A 19,736-nucleotide genomic window follows, 5' to 3' on the forward strand; every position below is an offset into this window, starting at 1 on the left:
CTCCTGCACCTTGACTCTACTTCTGTTTGTATGACAGTGTTTGTATGGTTTATGCTAAGGGTGTCAATTGACACGCATCAAATGACAAGATGCTCCATGATGTGGCCAGTGTTGCGCTTTAGTGTCCCATGTTGCCAGTGCCGTGGGAAGTAGGGGGGCTGCTGCAGCACCCCTACTTCCACCCGCAATATCTTTCATTTTAATTATTGCAAGCTTTCCAGGTGGTGTCCTATAAAGTTTTGTATAGTGTCTATAATATTTTGTCTGTACTGATCTGTTGTAACAGGAAGTTTTGGACTGGCTTCAGACAGCCTTTCCAGCATGAGCAAAATATGAATGTTCAAATGCTGTTTTTTAATCAACAGCAGCACCTAAAAAGTGTGGTAATGTCATAAGTGACATGAGTGTTATCTTGATAACTAAAGTACATTTCCTGACTGCACCATTTTCATATTGGCATACTGTTTGGCTGACATAAAGTCATCTGGTGCTTTTGGTATTTAAATTATGTTGTTCCTTCAGTCTCCTCTTTGGAAATTTAAACACAAGCCAACCAATTCCAGGATCAAGCGGTTGGCTGACCATCTTAGCCTACAATAGTGTCATCCATCTTAAATTTGCTGTTTTGTCCTCAGATAGGTGTAGTGTAGTTGCTGCTGACTGGCTTTTAATATCTTTAACATTATTGTAATGGTGCACAGAACTATGTCACAGTCACTACAGCATTTTCTGCTTCTATCTTGTACGCAGAGATTCTCATTGTCTGATTAAACCAAATTAATAACAATAACATAATAACAACAAATCACATTAAAATTACATCTCCTCCCAGACTCACTTGAGGGTAATGTCTTTTACATCTCAATAATCTTCGCTCAATGTGACACCATATTTCTTATTAACAAGTCACATAAACTACTAATGGTGCTCCCTCACAGAGGGCTCATTGTCATGGCTACTGCCTCACACTACTACTACAACTGCAGGTACAGCTGCAGGTACAGGCCCATGCTAGTTGGCTAACTTGCTAAATAAACCTGGTTGATGCGGTCGCTAACAAAATACATGCAGTAAACAACACAGTGCAACTAAAGTAAGGCATAAACATTGTCCTAGCACAGAAGACCTAACTAATATCAGTATAAAAATAATACTTTAGGTTGACAACCTCTGCACAGCATTTCCTGCTTACATCTCATTGACGAGATTCTCATTGTTCCCTGTGACTAGCTCCTCTTGTTTGCTGTCCATGTAGCAACACTGATACCTGCTGGCAATTTACTGGTACTACTGACTAACACTCACTGTGAGAAAACATATAGAAAACTCTCTAAACTTACATTACATTCATGAAACCACTTTGTGTAATAAGCAGCACTTAAGTTATTTTACTATATTATCATGTGATTAACTGCCATGTGACCTTGGAGAGCATGTTATAAGTGTAGGCTATCTGATTCCCAGTCAGATGGGTCAAAAATCTTTTTAATTGTGCAGCAGACTAATGTTTTTTCCCCAGATGGAAATTTTAAACATTGCCAGGTAATTCTTTTTCAATTCAATTCACTTGTATTTATATAGCGCCAATTCATAACAGAAGTTATCTCATTGCACTTTTCCTATAGAGCAGGTCTAGACCGCACTCTTTATAATATTATTAACAGAGACCCAACACATTTTCACCACTATGACTCCAATGTAAATACATGCCAGGCACAAACTGGGGCTATGCCTAACATAGAGTAACTGCTGCAGTATGTTTCTGTGTTCTCTTGCTTTCTGTAATGATGCCCTTTGCTTTCAATAATTATTTCTTATTTTTTATTTAAAAAAAATCTTTCTCCCCAAGAGTGGCATCAACAGCCCTGCAAACACTTCCGCTCTCCTCACCTCCCCCTGCCTCTGTGTGGCACGAATCACCCCTCCTATCGGTGAGTGGGCTGCAAGTCAAATTAGCTCTCCGTCATCCTGCTCGCTGAACGCACCCGAGGCTACTGCGGTAAGATGCGGCGACGCACGATGCCGAGCCGCGGTGGATGAGATGATGCGCAATGCCGAACAGTCTGGAGGGAGACCGAAAAAGAAATTCACTGTGGTGATCGGCTGGTGATGGGACAGAACTGAATGCAGGTTTGATTTGTAGCGCTGTGGCTCCAGTGGTACAGGCCGACTGGAAGGCTGTGGTGACGCTGATCCCACTAAAGGATGCTCCGGAGCCCGAGTAGGGTTGAATAGGCTTCGCCTGTAAACAACAAGGAAGCAGAGAGACATTAAGTGAAGGACACTTAATTCAAAGGCTGGACACTGAGGCATCGAATGAGGTGAGAAACAATAAAACCTTTCCTCGGGCATCCCTTTCAGGACATGTTGGCTGGGGATACTGGTTTTGCTGGTACATTGTGTGGTTTGACGTGGTTCATCTTCATCAGAGTGGTACACAGCTTGCTAATATGAGTAGGGTAAGTGTGATATGCGTGGCCCAAATCTATTTTTGCCGCTTACGTGGCGATTTATTGACTTACTTTGGGTAAATCCTTTAAGCTGTGTAGGCATGAGGAGTGCATTTATGAGTTTATGGCCACCTGTGTTTCATTTTTAGTCAATCTGATGATTCTGTATGGCTGATGCAACAACTAATCTAATTGGCACCAGGATGGACATGATGTGAATGCACATTTTTATATAAAAATAAGGCCTGTTTGTGTAGGAGTAGTATGAAAAGAAGCCACTTGGATTCAAATGTATGACCTTTGACAGACACACACCCCCACAAACAGGATAGCTGTAATCCAGTGAGCCAAACCAAAGAGAAGCAAAATCACTTATCTGTGTGGAATTATCGGAAATTAATGCTAATTTCTCATTTATGTTTTCATTTACATTTTCTGCATTTCATAGATCTGCCTTGCCTCTGCTCTGTTTGCTTTCTTAATAATCAGACAAATAAAAAAAAATTTAATTGTGTCTCCTCCTGTCCTCCTGATTCTTACTATGATAAAGCTGCTGTTTCTTTATTAGCACACATCACATTTTTTCAACTATGAGTCTTAATTTCCATGTTTTGTCCCACTCCTCTGCAGGTTGTTTTGTGACAGCTGAGTCAGTCCTTAGTGACGAGAGACCAGCCGACAGGGAGGACTGTGAAGCTCTGAAGACGCCATCACTGAGCATCAGTCTGGAAGAAAACAAACTTCTTATTATCCTCTCTATCATCAGCTCTGACAGCTGGACTTCTGACCTGGGCGTTTCTTTTCTTCTTCAGGAGACTCTCAAAGTTAAGGAGCGATAAAGGGAAACAGAAGCACAACTCCAGCTTGCTGTCAGGAAAACCGATTCTGTTTTTTGTCCAAAAACTCAGAGTGAACTGTGAAGACATGAGATTAGTAAGAGAGTCAGCTCTCTCTTGCAGGGTAGTAAATAAGTAAATAATTTCTCCTCTGTCAGGATGGATCAGTAAGAAATTCTTGAGATTATTTCAGCTATTTCATAATGCTTTGTGTATTTTTTCCAAACTGTGATCTTTTTACCTTTGAGCTGTCATGTTCTGAATCAAGAATAGATTCTTGATAGTGCCAGTGTTCCCTCTCACCTGACTGTATTTTAATAAAGGATAAGCGAGGACAAACCAATAAAACATAGATGAGGCCAACAACAAGCACCATGCTCCAGCAGAATAACAACAACAACTACCCCTGCCTGAACGTGTCAGGTTCCACCCGGGAGATGCTTCAGAAGTGCTCCAGAGCCTCTCTGCCTTTCCCCAGCCGACTGGAGCTGGGCCTGGGTGACCTGCCACTGATCAGGGGCCTCCGCGCCTGGGCCCTGTGCTCCAAGAACCGCCGGAAGGCTGGTGGTCTGCTTGGAGGAGGGCAAGGCTCCACAGCTCTTCCTTCAGGCCGTGGGGGTTCGACTTCCTGCCCCAGGCCTGCAGATGTGTACCTGAGCGGGGAGTGGGGTCGCATGGGGTACGGGCTTCCCTTGGGGCTGGATGCTGGGCAAGCTGGGATCAGAGCTTTGGTCACGGTTGCCACTCTGAAGACCTCAGAGGGCAGCGGAAAGACACAGACTCAATGCCTTTTCCTCCAGACTGAGAAAGGGAGCTGTTTGTACTCGACAGCTAAGCCCGGTTCTGGTGTGACTACCAGTGCAGCCTCCAGTGTGGTTGGGGGATGGCTGAGAGGAAAGACAGGAGGAGGAGGAAGCAGAGACACCCCAGCCGGGAGGAGGGACCATGGGCCAACTCCACCGGCACAGACCGGAGCGAACCGGGTTAGAGTGCGATCAGGCCGGAGGTGGAGGAAATCCTGTAATGCAGCGGGCCGGGAGAAAACAGGCGTGAGCAGAGAGAGGCAGCAGAGTAGCAGGGAGGATCCTGCTGGAGAAATCGCTCTGGAAGAAAGGCAGGAAGAGCAAGACAAAGGAGGCCTGGACAGTAAACAGTTTCCCAGCCCACAGCAGGATACCAGGAGAGCCAGACAGGAGAAAGAGGGAGCATTACGAAGTCCCAGATGCTGCCACAATGTTTCCCCCAAAACCTGTACTCAGTGTGGAAGGAGAGCACAGAGGAGAGACAGCCAGGATGAACACGAGGGAGGTGAAAGTCCAAGAAGAGGCATCCCAAACAGGCTGAACAGTGAGGTGAAGGGAATGAGGAAGGAGAGGCAAAAGAATGAGGAGGAGGAGAAGGGAGGCCTCTGCGGGTTAGAGTCGTCTAACTCTGTTTTGGCTGTACCAAACTCTGACCTAGAACCCAACCACTTTCACCCAGAATCCCACAGCAGCTGTGATGTTGAAGAGACTAGAGAAGCCGAGAGCAACGAAGAGCTGAAGACACAAACCTCTCACAACAAGGACGACTGTTCAGAGAAAGAGGAGGACACAAACTCTGAGGTTATGAAAATACATACTGGAAACAATGATTTCGGTCATGTCCATTCTGGGCAGGTGGCTGATGACTTTACATCAAGACATTACAGAGATTTTGATGACAGAAAACCAAGTGAAACCCCCTGTGAAGAAATAGCAGCTAATGTAAATGGATTTTCTGATCATGTGGAGGTACATCAAGAATCAGAGAAAGAGATGGAGAGTGTGGATTTTAAAAAGGAGGAAGGGAGCATTAATCAGACTCCTGCTGAATTCTCGGTTGTATTCAACTGCTATGAGGATGTCTTTGTCTCTACTTGCCCTGCCTCCATCAGCACTGCAGTCTCCCCTGAGCCCTCCTCTCCTGTAGAGGGCAGCACCTGCACTGCTGACCATGAGACTTGTGGTGTTCGGAGAGAGCAAGAGAACAGCAAAGAAGATCACCTTGAGGGGTATCAACAAGGGGTAGTAGACCCTAGGATCATGGGCAAAGAAGAACTGGATGTTAGCAGATGTGAGCAACAAGAACTGAACTGTGTGGCTGAGGAGAAAAACACTGTGAACGAGAAGTTAAACAAAAACAGAAAACCTCAGTTTTTCTTTAAAAATGTGGAAAACAGCAGCCAGCCAGAGGAGAGAGAAGCTTCATCTTCACCTCTCAGACACGAAGATCCTTCCATCTTTGAGAAAGACAGGAGGATCGTAACAGAAAACAGTTGCAACTCTAGTAAAATTGAGCTTAACGGAGGAGAGCGGAGAGATGAGCTAGTGCGGGAAAATAGAGAAGAGAAGTCACAGGAAGAGAATATAGAGGAGAGAAAAAATCCTGAGGAAGGGGGTGAAGCTGGGGTGAAGATTTGGAGGAGGGAGTGCACCTGCAATGAGCTGGACGATGGCGATGGTAAAGATGAGGACGACAAAGAACGACACACTGAGGATAACATAAATGACAGTACCATACAGGAGGATGATAATAAAGAAGTAACGAGAAACTGTGCACTAAAAGACAACAGGAGGTTACAGGAGTCTGCAGACGGATGCAGGGGAAGGAAGAAAGAGGTTGGAGACACCTGTGCACAAACAAGCATCATCCATGTTGAAGCAAATTCAGAGACCAGCACTAACGTCACTAATGTTGCCTGCGCTGATCCCTCCACCTCTCTCATGCTCTCCTTGGCTAATCTTGCCCCCTCCTTGCCCCCCCTGGGATCCATGGCAACCGGCCTGCCCTGTCTGGAGGTGGAGAAGGAGGAGGAGGTGGAGGAGAAGGAAGGAGTCGGAGTGACAGCAGGAGACGGAGAAGGAGGCCAGGAAGGGAAGAGGAGGCACGGGAGAGAGCTGGAGGACAAGGGCGAGAAGGAGAGGGGCTCCACCGTGGCCACTGAGGAGGGGAGGAAAGAAGAGGAGGAGGAAGATGAGTTTGGAGTATTCATGCAGGCGGAGGGAGAGCCGGCCTGGAGCGAGGGATCCACCATGTCTGCCTCAGTGCCTTGTGGGAGCAGAGAGAGTGTTGGTGAGTCTTATGGCTGTTAGTTTGTCGTTCTCTGTCTCTTTCTATGTCTGCTGGCTGGCCTTCCCCTCCCTCTCTTTCCTTCTCTTTTAGTATCTCTCTGGCCCCTTTAGGAGCTTTAGTAAGTTTCTGTTTTCCTTAGACATGGGACAGAGGATCTTTTGGTTTAAGCTGACTGACATTAAAAGGCTTCAGAAGTAGAGCAGAGTCTTTTAAAGATGTCAGAATACAGATACAGATTTAGAGATTTAAAAATATCAGCATTTCTGTGTTGTTGCTGGAGAGTTGCAGAGTATTAGTGCATTGTTAACCTTTTGTACAGTTTCTGGAATGCATATACACACTCTGTTTTAAAGGGCCATACCAGTGGTTTTCAATGTTTTAGCCCATTTGCTACAAATCACAGTGACTCTATGTCACAGTTAATCATCTCATCATCATAATCTGCAAACTATGCTGTGTGTCAGAAATTTGAATGTATTTTCCCAGTTGTTTCAGTATGAATTAGTAGCTACAGTATCATAATAAGATAATCAAGTGGATAGTTTTTAATTCAGTCTGCACTTAAGCTGCTTTACATGCAATTATGATGTAACACTGACAAACAATACTGCAGACTTGATGGGGTGGATTACATATCCCAAGCAAGTTTCGAGTAGGAGGAGCTATTTCGGATGCCCCTGGTCCTGGGAGTAAAAATCCCATTAATTTTTCCTGTTGACAATGTTATGTGATTCACAGTTGGACACCCCTGCAGCATGAAACTCTCCCAGTTGAATCATGAGTACAAAAGATGAACAAGTGTGCTAGAAAATATTTGTTTCTTTGATAAAAAGTTGAAGGTACAAGCCTGTGGACTTAAAAAGAGAAGTTAACTACGACTCCCAAGGTGCATTTCAGCGACCTTAGAATTCTGTTATGTGCGCCACTAATGGTGGGTGAAGGCTAAAGATTACAGTGTTGAGAAAAATGAAACACACTCTGCAGTTTTCATAAATTCACTTTTGGATTCTGGGTCAATATAGATTAATTCAGCAACTATGGTGCTGTGTTTTGTTCATAAATTCAAAGACAAAGTGTTTTGAATTCACTCTGATTCGCACCTCTGAGTGGCTTCTTCGCCATAGTAACGGCAGCCGAGGCTCATGGGTATAGTAGTATTTAGACCGATCCGCCATGGCAAAATGACGAACGAAACATGATTTCTCAGAAACGAAGTTGAGATAATTAAATCTGTTAGCCATAACTTTAACCTTTATGATCATTAAATTAACGAGGAGAGTCACATGTTTCTATTTGAATTAACAGTGAGGATATAGTTTGAAAAAAATTTGAAAATGGTAATACAGAATGAGGGGAAACACTTCCTGAAACCAGCGGCTCAAATGGCTGCCTGACTGGTAAGAAAAATAAATCAGAAAATCTAAAACTGCATAGTAGATGGTCAGGAAAATGTATACATGATTTGTTGTGAAGGAGCTAAAACTCACAAACACACTGGTATGGCCCTTTAAAGCAAAAAATACTAAATATAAAATATAGTAAGAAATAATGATGTCAGACTCATTTGGTGCTCTGAGCAAGAATGTCAACAGAATGACTAAAATAATAATCTGACAATATAAAACCAGCTCTTATGTAGTCAACATATTCATGACGCAGACACATGCATCTTTGAGTCTTTGCGCCTTCTAACAGCCAGTGTTAATTAGTCCTTATGTTCCCTCATCATCCTCCCTTTAGCTAATCACTTAAACCCAGCCAAACGAGGCTAAGCCGGGGTTTACACATTTATTTCCTCTCAGTGCACACATATGCACATCTCAAATAAAATGTTATTCATCTCCACTGTATCAAGGTGGAGGCAGAAATATATGTTTTTATAATTTAGGTGAACCAACAACTGCACTCTATACAGTTTTGCTGATCATTTTGAAATGCATCAAGGCAGGAATTGCTTTAACTATATGAATATCACTTTTAAAACGTCCTTACGTCACCGTAAAAATCAAGTCTGCATTAATGTTTGTCAAAGTCGCATTATTGTGGCATGTAGTTTAAGTGCAGATTGATGCACTAATTTAGCCACTAATGTAACTTAATGCAGACTTGATATTCACTGTGATGGATTACACGTTTCAGCATGTTTGAAGAGCCTGCTAAATAATTTTCATACCATACTGAAATAAAGAGAGGCCAGTGGCTGCCTGGAAACTGGGAAAAATACATTTTAAAATCTACACTAAACACAACAGTGTAACGCAAAATCTTTAGCTGTGAAGTAAAAAATATGTGATTTGCAGTAAACTGCCTGCAACATGTAAAACTACAGGTATGGTCCATAAAAAGTTTTGTCTCTAAGTAAGGTGCTGAGTAGGTTACTGACTGTGGATTTGGATTCTGGACAAGAACATAAATTTATTACATGAAACATAAAATTAATAGAACAATAACACTTTTAATCTTGTGATAAACATGGAGAGTTGTTTCTTGCCCTGGTAAGCACCACTTGGCCCTGCAGTGGAAATGAGACTCCAGTCTGTCCTGACCTGAATTCCTAACCAATCTCTCATTCTCGATACATGGTATTAATCATTCAGAGTTGGGTTAAGGGAGGGAGGAGGAGGCAAACGGAGCCTGGGACTCTAAGCTCCTTTTAGCCTCAGGTTATGGGGCAATGGGTGAAAGAGAAAGTCACACAAACACACACACACAAAGATGATCATGCAACGTCTGAGCAATAGAAGGTAATGTATGAAGGCGTGAAGGCAGCAGGCATCTAAATGAGACAAATATTCACTGAAATGTTACCTTGCAGCGAGATGTCGCAGTATGATTAAGTCAAACACACAAACACAAAGACTCCTGATACAGCAGGCAACATTCACAGCAACAGACGACACAATGAGACACAAATATTCATCACTTGTTTCCTTGCAACAACATGATTACGTAACAATTAAGGCAACTCGTCATACACTGCTGCTGAAAAAGAAAGCCCAGGTTTTAGGGACGATACAATCCCACTTTTTCCCTTCTGATACCAAATTCTCAGGGTTTTGGGTTTTTGTAACTACACAGCACTTATGAAGTATTGCTGGAGACGTTCATACTACAACATTCTTCTTGCAAATTTTAATAATATTCTTCTAAAAGGTTTATCAAAGTTTGCTATTACAGTTTTATAGTGACTGGACTCAAACTTTGTAACTGGGATGTTGCTGGGATAGTAGTAGAAGTCTGAGTGGCAGATATCCTGGGGGTGAGTGTCATTTGTCATTTGAGTAAACTGACCCTTTATGTGGTAATCCTAATAATTAATGGTATGGACACAGTTAATTACATGTGACAATAAACCCCATTGTTAGCCATCTCTTTTTTTCTAGCTATTACACAAATCCAGCTAACCCCTTCAATGCAATGTAGGTTTAGTCGGTCGTCCATCCAGGTCATCTGAATGAGGCCAAAGCTGGCTGGAAACATGACAGCTTCACTGCACACACCACAACACTACAGGGACATCTACAGCAGATACTGTACACTGTGCTATTAACCGTGTGTGTGTGTGTGTGTGTGTGTGTGTGTGTGTGTCTGAAAACAGCACTTGGAAACCACGCCATCACCCGGGAGTCGACCCACTGGACACCAGGCTGGACGGACAGCTCGCTCCACCAATCAGACGACACCTGGACAGCTTTTCCTCAGGATTCGTCAGATGAACGTCGAGACAGCGTGGGACAGTGGTGGCCGACCAGCGCTGCGCAGGAGAGCAGAGACAGACTCTTGACCAATCAGAATCTGGTATGGTTGTACTTCTGTGCTCAGCCTCTTTGAGATGGCTTTCATGAAACCATTAGGAATATTCACCCTCAGATCTTCTGTTTAAATTTTATCCATTTCTCTGAGAATTCACTGACACACTCTGTAATTGGTTCATTTGAATCATCAGCATTGTGTCATAGCAGCCAAGCTGCTATTGGAAATTACTGGCTGCGAATGCCTGGTTACGACTGCTGTATCATTGAGTGTGATGTTGAGTGCGTTCCAAGAGTTATTTGTGTAGTTATCGAGTCCCCTGTGGATCACATGGTAAAAAATATTCAAGTGACATCACTTGAGTCAATTTATCAGACTTCACACAGCTCCCACATACAACATATGTAGTAGTACTCCCCAAAACATCTATAGACAGGCTTTGATTTGTAAAATCGGCACACTTTAATAAACCACGCAAAAAATGATATAGTTAAAGATAAACTGTGTACTCAGTCTACTCTGCACACGACTTTCCACATCACTTATTTTTGTCTTCTATGTGACCCATTTAGGAAGGATATGTGTATTTGGGATAAAGTCTTAAAATTAAGTGGTAGACAGACTTTACCTCAACCTGCCACACCTACTTCTACAACTAGAGATTTCTGCCTTCAACCAAAGACAGGTGTATGAGTATACAGTAACTAGCTTTGTTGATAGTTCATGAAGATACCAGTTAGTTGTTCTGGCTGCTTTGCTTAGTGGTCTACGATGCTGACTGTTGCAGCTGTGGTGAAGTTGTGGCTAAAACTCTGTAGGTCAAAGAACTCACAACCCACAAAACTGCTCCAGACATGGGTACATCACCAATACCTGTTTTTTTAAGTAACTTTTATGTCTAAATCCTTTTGCTTGCCCAGATCTGGGCCAGCCTTTGGTTCAAACATGATTTTCAAATACTGATATCAACCATTTTTTTGGTTGCAAAAGTTTGAGCCTGGACTGTATGTTTTAGTATGAGTATGAGTCAGACTGATATTGACAGTCAGACAGAAAATCGAAGATCCGAAAGTGCCAGTGGTAAGTGCACATCCCCAGAGCAGCTAATGTTGGAGGCAGATTGCTCCTGAACCTTTAGTCAAAGTGAAAAGCGCTGAAAAATATTGCTTTAAGATTGCTTTAATAAAATATGTGCCACAGACACAGCATTGGTGCCATTCTACTGTATTATGGTCTTGTCCACACAGAAAAAAGAGCTTAAAAGTGAAATTATGACCCACAAACAATAACTGTTCCAACAGTTTCCATTCCCACCAGGTCAGCTTAAACCTTAAACCCTTGCAGTCATGGTGCTGTGTGAATATTTGAGTTAAAGCATCTACTAAGAGGTATTTGAGGTTGAGTTACTGTGGCTGCTTTAAAGTCTTTATGCCACTAATTTGGGCTCCCAACTTAAAGTGGCAATCCTTAAGATTTCAGTCCTGGTTGATTTGGTGACACCTAGTTACTGGTGTTAACAGCAAATGCGGTTTAATACTACAGGTCACATAATTCTGGAGGCAGCAAAATAAACTATTGTCGTTTTTAATGAAGAAGTCAGGCAATAATTGGCCTTTTTCCATCATTCTGTGAGCAACCAAGATCTGATTTTATGCTGCACACTGCATGAGTCTGAGAACAGCAGGCATAGTGAAAGGAGTTGGTTACCTCGCTGAGAAGTTGGAGGTGTGCAGCCTGTCGCCTGCAGCTCTTCATCTAACAGCTCACTGTGGCTGCTCATTCTTGTTCCATTACTCCCTGCAATATTTCAAACTGATCCGCTGTCAGAAAATGCCGTTGTCTTTGTTAAATGGTTCTAATGTGAAGTTGCGGCAGTAGGAAATGTTCAGTTTGCATTAGCAGTAAATTAATACAGCATTTTTTCTAGTAATGTCAGATCCTTAACAAATTCTAAGCATTTGTTTCTTGGCTCATGGTCTAACGTTCCACAAAATTGAATTAATTATTTTACTTTATATTTAAAACAAATAAACAAAACCCCAAACTATAACCTCCTTGGCAGAATTAATTATGAGCCATATTGTACTTTTTTTTTTCTCACTTTCCGGCACTGTTACCATGGAAACACAGCTCGTCCTGACATAGCCCCGGGGGTTGGGTGACTACGTTTTTAGACTTTTTTTAAAATGGAAAAAAGAAGCCGGCACTGCAAGAAGAGTCTCCCGGTGGACATTAACCCCACTGATGCAGATGAAAAATGAGCTCTGCCCAAAGCTGCAGTGAAGGAGAGTGTTGGGAGAACACTGTCAAATGAGTTGCTTCATGTGCTTATAGTGCCATGAAGAGGCCTATATGTATTAACTTCATAGATGAACTGAAGAGGGCTACAAAAAATCTTTCTGGGTTATGGATGCATCATGTCTTGTGGGTGGCATGTTTACTTGTTTTATTTTTCCAGTCATCACATGAGACTTCTGTTTAAATGCTCAGGAAGAAAAAAAACACCATCTTGAAATCTTCTCTTCTGTCTGTCCTGTAGGCGGCTGTCTTTGCTGAAGCCTTCCCCTCGCTGCCTGGTTCATCCTCAAGTGTCCCCTGTGACCTCGATACTGTTCCCACACTGACCCAGCTCCTCAGGGGCAGAGCCAGCCAGGACCAGGGGTAGGTAAACCCTCGACTGAGCCCACCATATGTCCGTTAACATAAACCAATCATTGTGATTTACTGTATATCAATTGATCTGCTGCAGTGTTTACGGTCTGTGTTGACACATTCCTTCGATTTGTAAGAGGATATATCACAGCTCACAGAAAAATCCTACATGACGTGCTTGTAATCAGTTCTAGGAAAATGACATGGAGGATTTTTTCCTGTCGGAAGCTCACATTTACTGCAAATCGGACATGACATGAACATAGCAACAGTACAGCAAGTTAACCTGCAAGTGTGCAACAGCTGAGCAGTTTAACAAAGATTACACTAGAGGAAAATATTTTTTTATAGTTTTCTAATGTGGGATATTTTATCTTTATTAAGGGAAAAAAATAACTATGAATCTGGTCAAGAATACAACTTCTGTTTATGTTCAAGATAACATAAAAGTAGGACGACACAGTATCCGTCACTCCATTGAACAGAGGACTGTTGTTTACAAGTGGGTATTTTCTCCCCTTGGAATAAATTGAAAATGAAATGAAAATGTATTTTGGTCTGTCAATAATTACACAAACAATTTGGAATAAAAGAAAAGAATAAAACAAACAGACGACAAAAAAATAACAAATACTACAATAGAAAACAATGCAACTTGGCAGAATGATTTTTTTTTTTACAAACAGTAAGGTGTAGCTTCAGCCTAAGCTACAGCTTATTGCGCCTACACCTTTTTACAAAACACAATCCATTTGATGTCAAAAAGTAACATTAGATAAACATTTACACTATCCTTACCATACTAATGCCAACATGCCATTCTCATCATTTTATATTTGTCCATTAAATTATTTTTAAACATTTTAACTCCATAAATTCACTACTTTGACAGAAATACAATGATTTTTTTATATTAATCCTGACCCTTTGTTTCTTAAACATGCATACACACAATCATATTGCCTAACTCTTATTTTAGTAACTTTTGGATACTTTCAGGTAATACTTTGTTTTTGAACTTACATTGTTTATGCCGTTTTAAAATCAACTAAGTCTCTGAATTTAGGAGCCTTTAATTTAATAAACCACAAAATTGATTTCTGTGTAGTGTAATGGGATGGAATAATCAATTTTGAATGGAGCTTTATTCATACAAGAGCAGTTGTTTAATGGTATGATCAATATGCAACATGTGCCAGTGATTACTACCTAAGTAGAGATCACCAGTGTATCTGACACTTGAGTCTTGTTTTGTGAGTTTTCAATGTCTTAGAGATGCCAGTCCACATAGTCACACCAATTAAATAGTAATAAATTAAGTATCGAACATTTCTGCATCAGCAGTTTTTCTACGGATTTGTTGTTGTGTTTCATCTAAGCCAGAGTTGTGCAGTGGAATCAGGAGTTTATGGAAAGAAGTACATTTTAAACAAAGACCTCATTTAATGTTTTATTGTAAAATTCATGCTGGAATCAAGGTGGTTTGTGAAGTTATGTGGGGATCAAATACTATGTTTTTGTAATTGTGACAAATTGTGGCCACCAAGTGGTTAATATGGTGAACTGCAATTTGGAGGTAGACTGCACCTCTGAAAACAGAACGTTGATTGTGTTTGCGATTGATTATCTCATGGCAGAGTGTGTAAGCCGTCACGTCTTTGATGCACATTGAGATTTAGCCAATATGGGTTGTTGAAATACTGACATGTGTGTGTTGGAGCAGCCAGTTGCCATTATTCAGTATCATCAGTTTTATAAACAAAATAATTAATAAACAGTTCACAGACAGAATTTACCATCAAGTGACACATTCATTCTCCAAGAAAATTCCTAATAACAAGGACGATGCACTGTGGGTGGTTATCTCAAGTTTCATTAAAGAGTGTGTATATGTTTGAATAAAGTCCTGCACAGTGTCCTCACTTACTGACCATTTAAGTTTCAGTTATCCTGCTTTAAAACATTTCTTTGTAAATGACGTCAGTCTGTCTTTGACCTTTTTACACACCGGTCACTACGTGAAGTTGAAGTTGCTGTAGATATAATAAAGAAAATATTATGGTATGTTTTACACACAGTCTATATTTAATATTTAATTTAAAAGAAAGGAATGATTTAAAACAAACCAACATCTGTCACTCTGACCTTCCATTAAATAATTGCTTCCTCTGTGTGTTGTTCGTCTTTGACCCTGCAGGCTGTTGGACAGCTTCCATGATTTGAACAAAATGATTTGCCAGAGATACAAGAGAGCTAATGGCGTGTCTCGTAACCTGCTGCTAAAGACTTTACACCTGGAGCTGCCACACACTGTGAGTAAAGACTGGTATCATTCACACTGACAAACATAGGAATGGCTTGTCTTGATCACTTGATTCACATTATGCTGACGTGTTTCAGTGTTCAGCATTCTGTTAGAAAACACTTTATATAAATGCTCTTACACTACACACACTCATGCTTTCTTCACATAATTTAATGCAGAGGAATTAGTACAGAGCGCTTAGTGTTCAGTTTCAATTTGTGAAGCTTCAGTGTTAAATTGAATTTGTCGACGCAGCCTTAACAACATGTAAAATGAACTGATAGTGCTGTTTGACGGATGGCCTTGAAAACTGCAGCTTCATTTAAATGGAAGTGACCGCTGCTACATGCAAAACACTCCTCACACTTCACAGTCGTAGATAAATGAACAGACCAGGCTGGCTGGTCTCACAGTTGAACCAAACCATGTGAGAAAACTACAAAGCACCTGCAAAATATGCAAATGTTTGGTTTACTTAGAATGTTTTGTGCAGGGTAGCAGAGCAGGGAATACTACACAAAGGTTCCTTTACTGCTTTATCTGTTAATTTTATCAAATTGTCACACTAAGAAATAAACAGTAGGATTGCAAATATATGTTAATGCTAATGCTACTAATTAGTAAATTATTAGATAATTAACGTTCTGCTGTCTAGCAAATCAAGTTACACATATTAAAACATAGAACGCTCACTTATATTTACAAAATAAAAGGATACTAAGGTATTAATTGATGCACATAACCTCCTACAGCCAGAAAGACGATTTTTATCTCAAACATATCCATCAAACTCTCTGGAGTGAACTAGCAGACAGTAAATGAACCGAAGGAGCTGATTGGCTCCTGACATACTCGTATACTTGCTGTCCAATGAACTAAAGGATACTTGAGGGGGCTGCCATGCCTGAAATCTATGTCAACTGCAAGCCTTTATAATAGTAAATAAAAAGTAATTGCAATGTAATTAATTGCATTAGCAGATTAAAGTGCTTTAACTACCAATCATTTTCATTATTGATCAATCTGTCTATTATTTTTTGATTAATTTTGGAATATTTGATCATATTTGTGAGAAATTAATGAAGAATGTATGGAGCCCCCTAAAGGTCACAGAGAGAATTTTTTTGAGGACTACTTTTGCATTCCCTCGCAATATCACAATACTTTTCTTCTTCCATTCCTTCAGAGCCGTATGTCTATTTCTGCTCAGCTGCCCCCCCCCCAAATGAAATTTATTTAGTTATGTAATTAATGAAAGTAAAATTAAACAAATTCTTAGATAAAGAGGTTTCTTCAGAAGAAAGCAGTACGGTAATCAGCAGGATGCTGTCGGTTCCATTCGTCACAGAAAGAGCAGACAGCATTGAGCCACTTGCAGAGATACATCAGGAATGCAGACCAACACATGGTGGAAAGCTTTTTGCGTTTTTGCACAGGGTCCTCTGTTCTTTGCACAAAACAAATTAAAGTAACCTTCAATGCTGAAACAGGTTTTGATAGAAGGCCTGTTGCTATAAGTGTGGTTCAATAATTGATGTTCCTTACACACAGCTCCTACCCAGAAGTTTGATAATGTTCTGTCTAATAACTTCTTTGCAGTGGACATCATATAAGGTGAGGTGGCCATAAACAATGCTAAATGCATTAACTTGAGAATCTCCACACTACCTTCCATTACAAATAGACATGACTCAGAAGGAATGGAAGAAGAAAAGTTTTGTGAGAGAATGCAAAATGTATTGCGATGGAATGCAAAAGTAGTCCTCAAAAAAAATCTTGCCATGATCTTTAGGGGACTCCGTAAGAAGTTTTGTTCAACAGTCCAAAGCACAAAAATCTACCATTTACAATCATATAAAAAAAAATCCTCACATGGAACCAGAGGATATTTAGATTTTTTTTCTTGACAAATGACTTACAAGAATAATTGATTATCATATTTGTTATCGATACATTTTCTTCAGACCGACAAATCGATTAATCACCTCATCACTTCAGCACATATGGAGTAAACCACTGGATTGTGTTGCTTATTTCAGCAGGTGTTCAGTAGTTAATATCACGTCTACATCATTGTGTCTTTGCAGGAAAGCAGACCTGCTCCCCGGACAGCCAATCGCCGTCTCTCCCCTGGCCTCCCCACGGCCAATCAGCACGCTCAGAACGCTGCCGCTAAGCGACGGCTGTCATATGACCACAACAGAAACATCATGGAGTAATTTTTAAGGGTTCAGCTCTGGTTGGACTGTGATTCATCAATGTTTACTTGAAGAAGTGCAGGTTTTAACCCGAGCAGGGCAGAACAGACCAACAACAGGTTTCTCAAAACTCACAACATGTGTACTATCTGCTAGTCAAATGCTGACTGACCTTTTGACTCTTTGCACAGTCCCTGGTTATTTAAGCCTGAGCCAGTGAGAAGACGTAACCTGGATGAAAAAGGAGCGACTCACTTCAGTTGTGTTTCAGAAGTTGTCTCCTCCAGCTCCTGCTGATGTATACTGGTGGAGTGTTTCCATTACACATGTTGTTCACCACCACCACCCTCCCATTTTAATTTTCCTTTTCGACCCTGATAACAGCAGGTTGTCAAAGATTGTTTGGAGGGTGATGATCACCACGTCAACACTGTTATTTTATTATCTGAGAAGATTTAAAGTGTACCTAAATAGAAATATTTCTGTGCCAGAGCTGCTGTTTTGGCAGAAATTATCTCATTGTTTGAATTAAATCTCAATGGGTCGCGCCAAACAAAAACATTTACTTGCAAGGAATGAACTCAGAAATATATATTTTTTTTTAAATATCACAATTTCTGCTTTAATTCATGACCATTGCATTCATGATTTTGGAATGTCAGCATGCTTGCCAACTGGCTTATCTGTATTGATATAGGCAAGTATGGCCATTTTGAACATGCAAAGTCAGCTAGGCTCCTGTAACTAGCAAACCTTGGTCATTTTTGAGGATACATTTTTCCCCCACTTCTCCTTCAATTATCTTTTGCCTTTTGCAAAATATGAGATGAGTTTCTTATCCAGAATATTGTCTCTTTGGCTCCACCAAAGAGTTGTCTAACTCAACCAATGAGATTTTTTCTTCTTCTAAAGCAGCTCTGCCAGAAAGATTTGTAGAACTGATGTTGTGTTCATGTCATGTGGAAATGGAAGAGAGCAATAAGAGCAAAGGCTTTCTGTTTACAATCATTCAAATTATCAGACAGTTCAAGATGGCAATTGCCAATGTTAGTAATAATGAAATTTGCACACTGAAATAACTATTATTTAGCACTGAGCTGCAGTTTATGATACCATTTGGGTGTAAAAAAGAAATAATTATTTATATTTTATAATATTATTAACATTATAAAGAGTACGGTCTAGACCTGCTCTGTAGGAAGAGTGCAATGAGATAACTTCTGTTACGAATTGGCGCTATATAAATAAAATTGAATTGAATTGAATCATTTGCCACATTAGCATTGAATTAGTCACTGTGAAGGAGGCATTCATGTTTGCTTTTCAAGCAATTCTGTATTATTCAGTGCCAAATCTGATGAACTGGAGCTTTCAGAAAAACTACATTTTAAGTTAGAAAAAAAACAGTTAATGACTACATTTTAAGTTACATATTATTTAATGAGATAAAAATAGTTAATGACATAATGCTCTGCTTTGCTATCACTCCATTAACATGGTGGCTTGACCTTGCAATCACTGGAAATCTATATTTAAACATGCTGTAACTTCTCCCCCCTTCAGTTTTCCTCCCTACAACAGAAACCTGCAGTGTAAAAGGCTGTATGGACGCCAACATATCCTCTACAGATCTCAGTGTCAGCTGGATTTCAAAGCTGATTTCCCTCCCTTTCTTATTTCTGAAGTAACAGAAAACCATGTGGCCACACTGAAGAGCAAAGTATTAAGCATTATTTTTACTTAGAATGCTGAAGATGGGTCCAGATGTGATGAGTGTTAAAGTTTTCGTTTACATTTTGCAAAGTGATGCATGTGCTTTCATTGTGTATTTGCTACAGAAAAGCCAATGACAGGAATGAGTCTTAAAATGATTTTGGTTCCTCAGATCAACAAGTTTGTCTTCCAGTTAGTGCCAACAGGAACACCAATGAAAGTGCCAATGTTCACAAGGTTACAGAAGCTAAGCAGACACATTCAGGAGGAAATGTCGCCTCTAGACACACTGAAGTGGACTCAAACAAAAACTTTGGCATGTGCTGTTTCTCTCTTCTTTCTTTGTCTTTCTGTCTGGCTTCCTGTCTGCCTCTCTCTCTTTCAGTACTCTCACAGTTGAGTCCACTTCACAGGCAAAACTTGAATCTAGCTGCCAATCAAAACAATAGTTTTCTGAGAATATTGTTCACATTATGACCATGTCAATGATGCACTGTACATTTTTAATTTAGACATACTATTAAGTATTATCACCTCAAAAGGTTTATTTCGCTCTACGTTGTTTCACTTGTCAATCATTTGTGATGATATTCAGAAACACTCATGTGTTTGTGTGTCTGCCATTTGTGCAAACTACAAATTCCTGAAAAAGAAAAAGATTAATATTTTCTGATCTGTTGAAATGGGGAAGGAGTTGTCACCTTGTTAACTGATGTAATAAAGTGATACTGTGTGA

General features: G+C 40.6%; 1 protein-coding gene across 1 annotated transcript; it reads left to right on the forward strand.

Moving 5' to 3' along the window:
* Positions 1–1,843: 1,843 nt before the first annotated feature.
* On the forward strand, positions 1,844–19,736 carry si:ch211-14c7.2. Its single transcript, XM_044203684.1, has 6 exons — positions 1,844–2,321; positions 3,081–6,379; positions 9,978–10,177; positions 12,672–12,793; positions 14,982–15,096; positions 17,177–19,736. The coding sequence occupies exons 2-6, from the start codon at positions 3,640–3,642 to the stop codon at positions 17,306–17,308; spliced, it is 3,309 nt and encodes a 1,102-aa protein (XP_044059619.1). The 5' UTR covers positions 1,844–2,321; positions 3,081–3,639; the 3' UTR covers positions 17,309–19,736.

The sequence above is a fragment of the Siniperca chuatsi genome, linkage group LG7 (genome assembly GCF_020085105.1).
Source record: "Siniperca chuatsi isolate FFG_IHB_CAS linkage group LG7, ASM2008510v1, whole genome shotgun sequence".
Classification (NCBI taxonomy): Eukaryota; Metazoa; Chordata; class Actinopteri; order Centrarchiformes; family Sinipercidae; genus Siniperca; species Siniperca chuatsi.

Coding starts and splice junctions, on each gene's coding strand:
- si:ch211-14c7.2 (XM_044203684.1), top strand. CDS start 3,640: ATGAGGCCAACAACAAGCACCATGCTCCAGCAGAATAACAACAACAAC. Junction 6,380..9,977: donor TGGGAGCAGAGAGAGTGTTG/GTGAGTCTTATG, acceptor GTCTGAAAACAG/CACTTGGAAACCACGCCATC. Junction 10,178..12,671: donor TCTTGACCAATCAGAATCTG/GTATGGTTGTAC, acceptor TCTGTCCTGTAG/GCGGCTGTCTTTGCTGAAGC.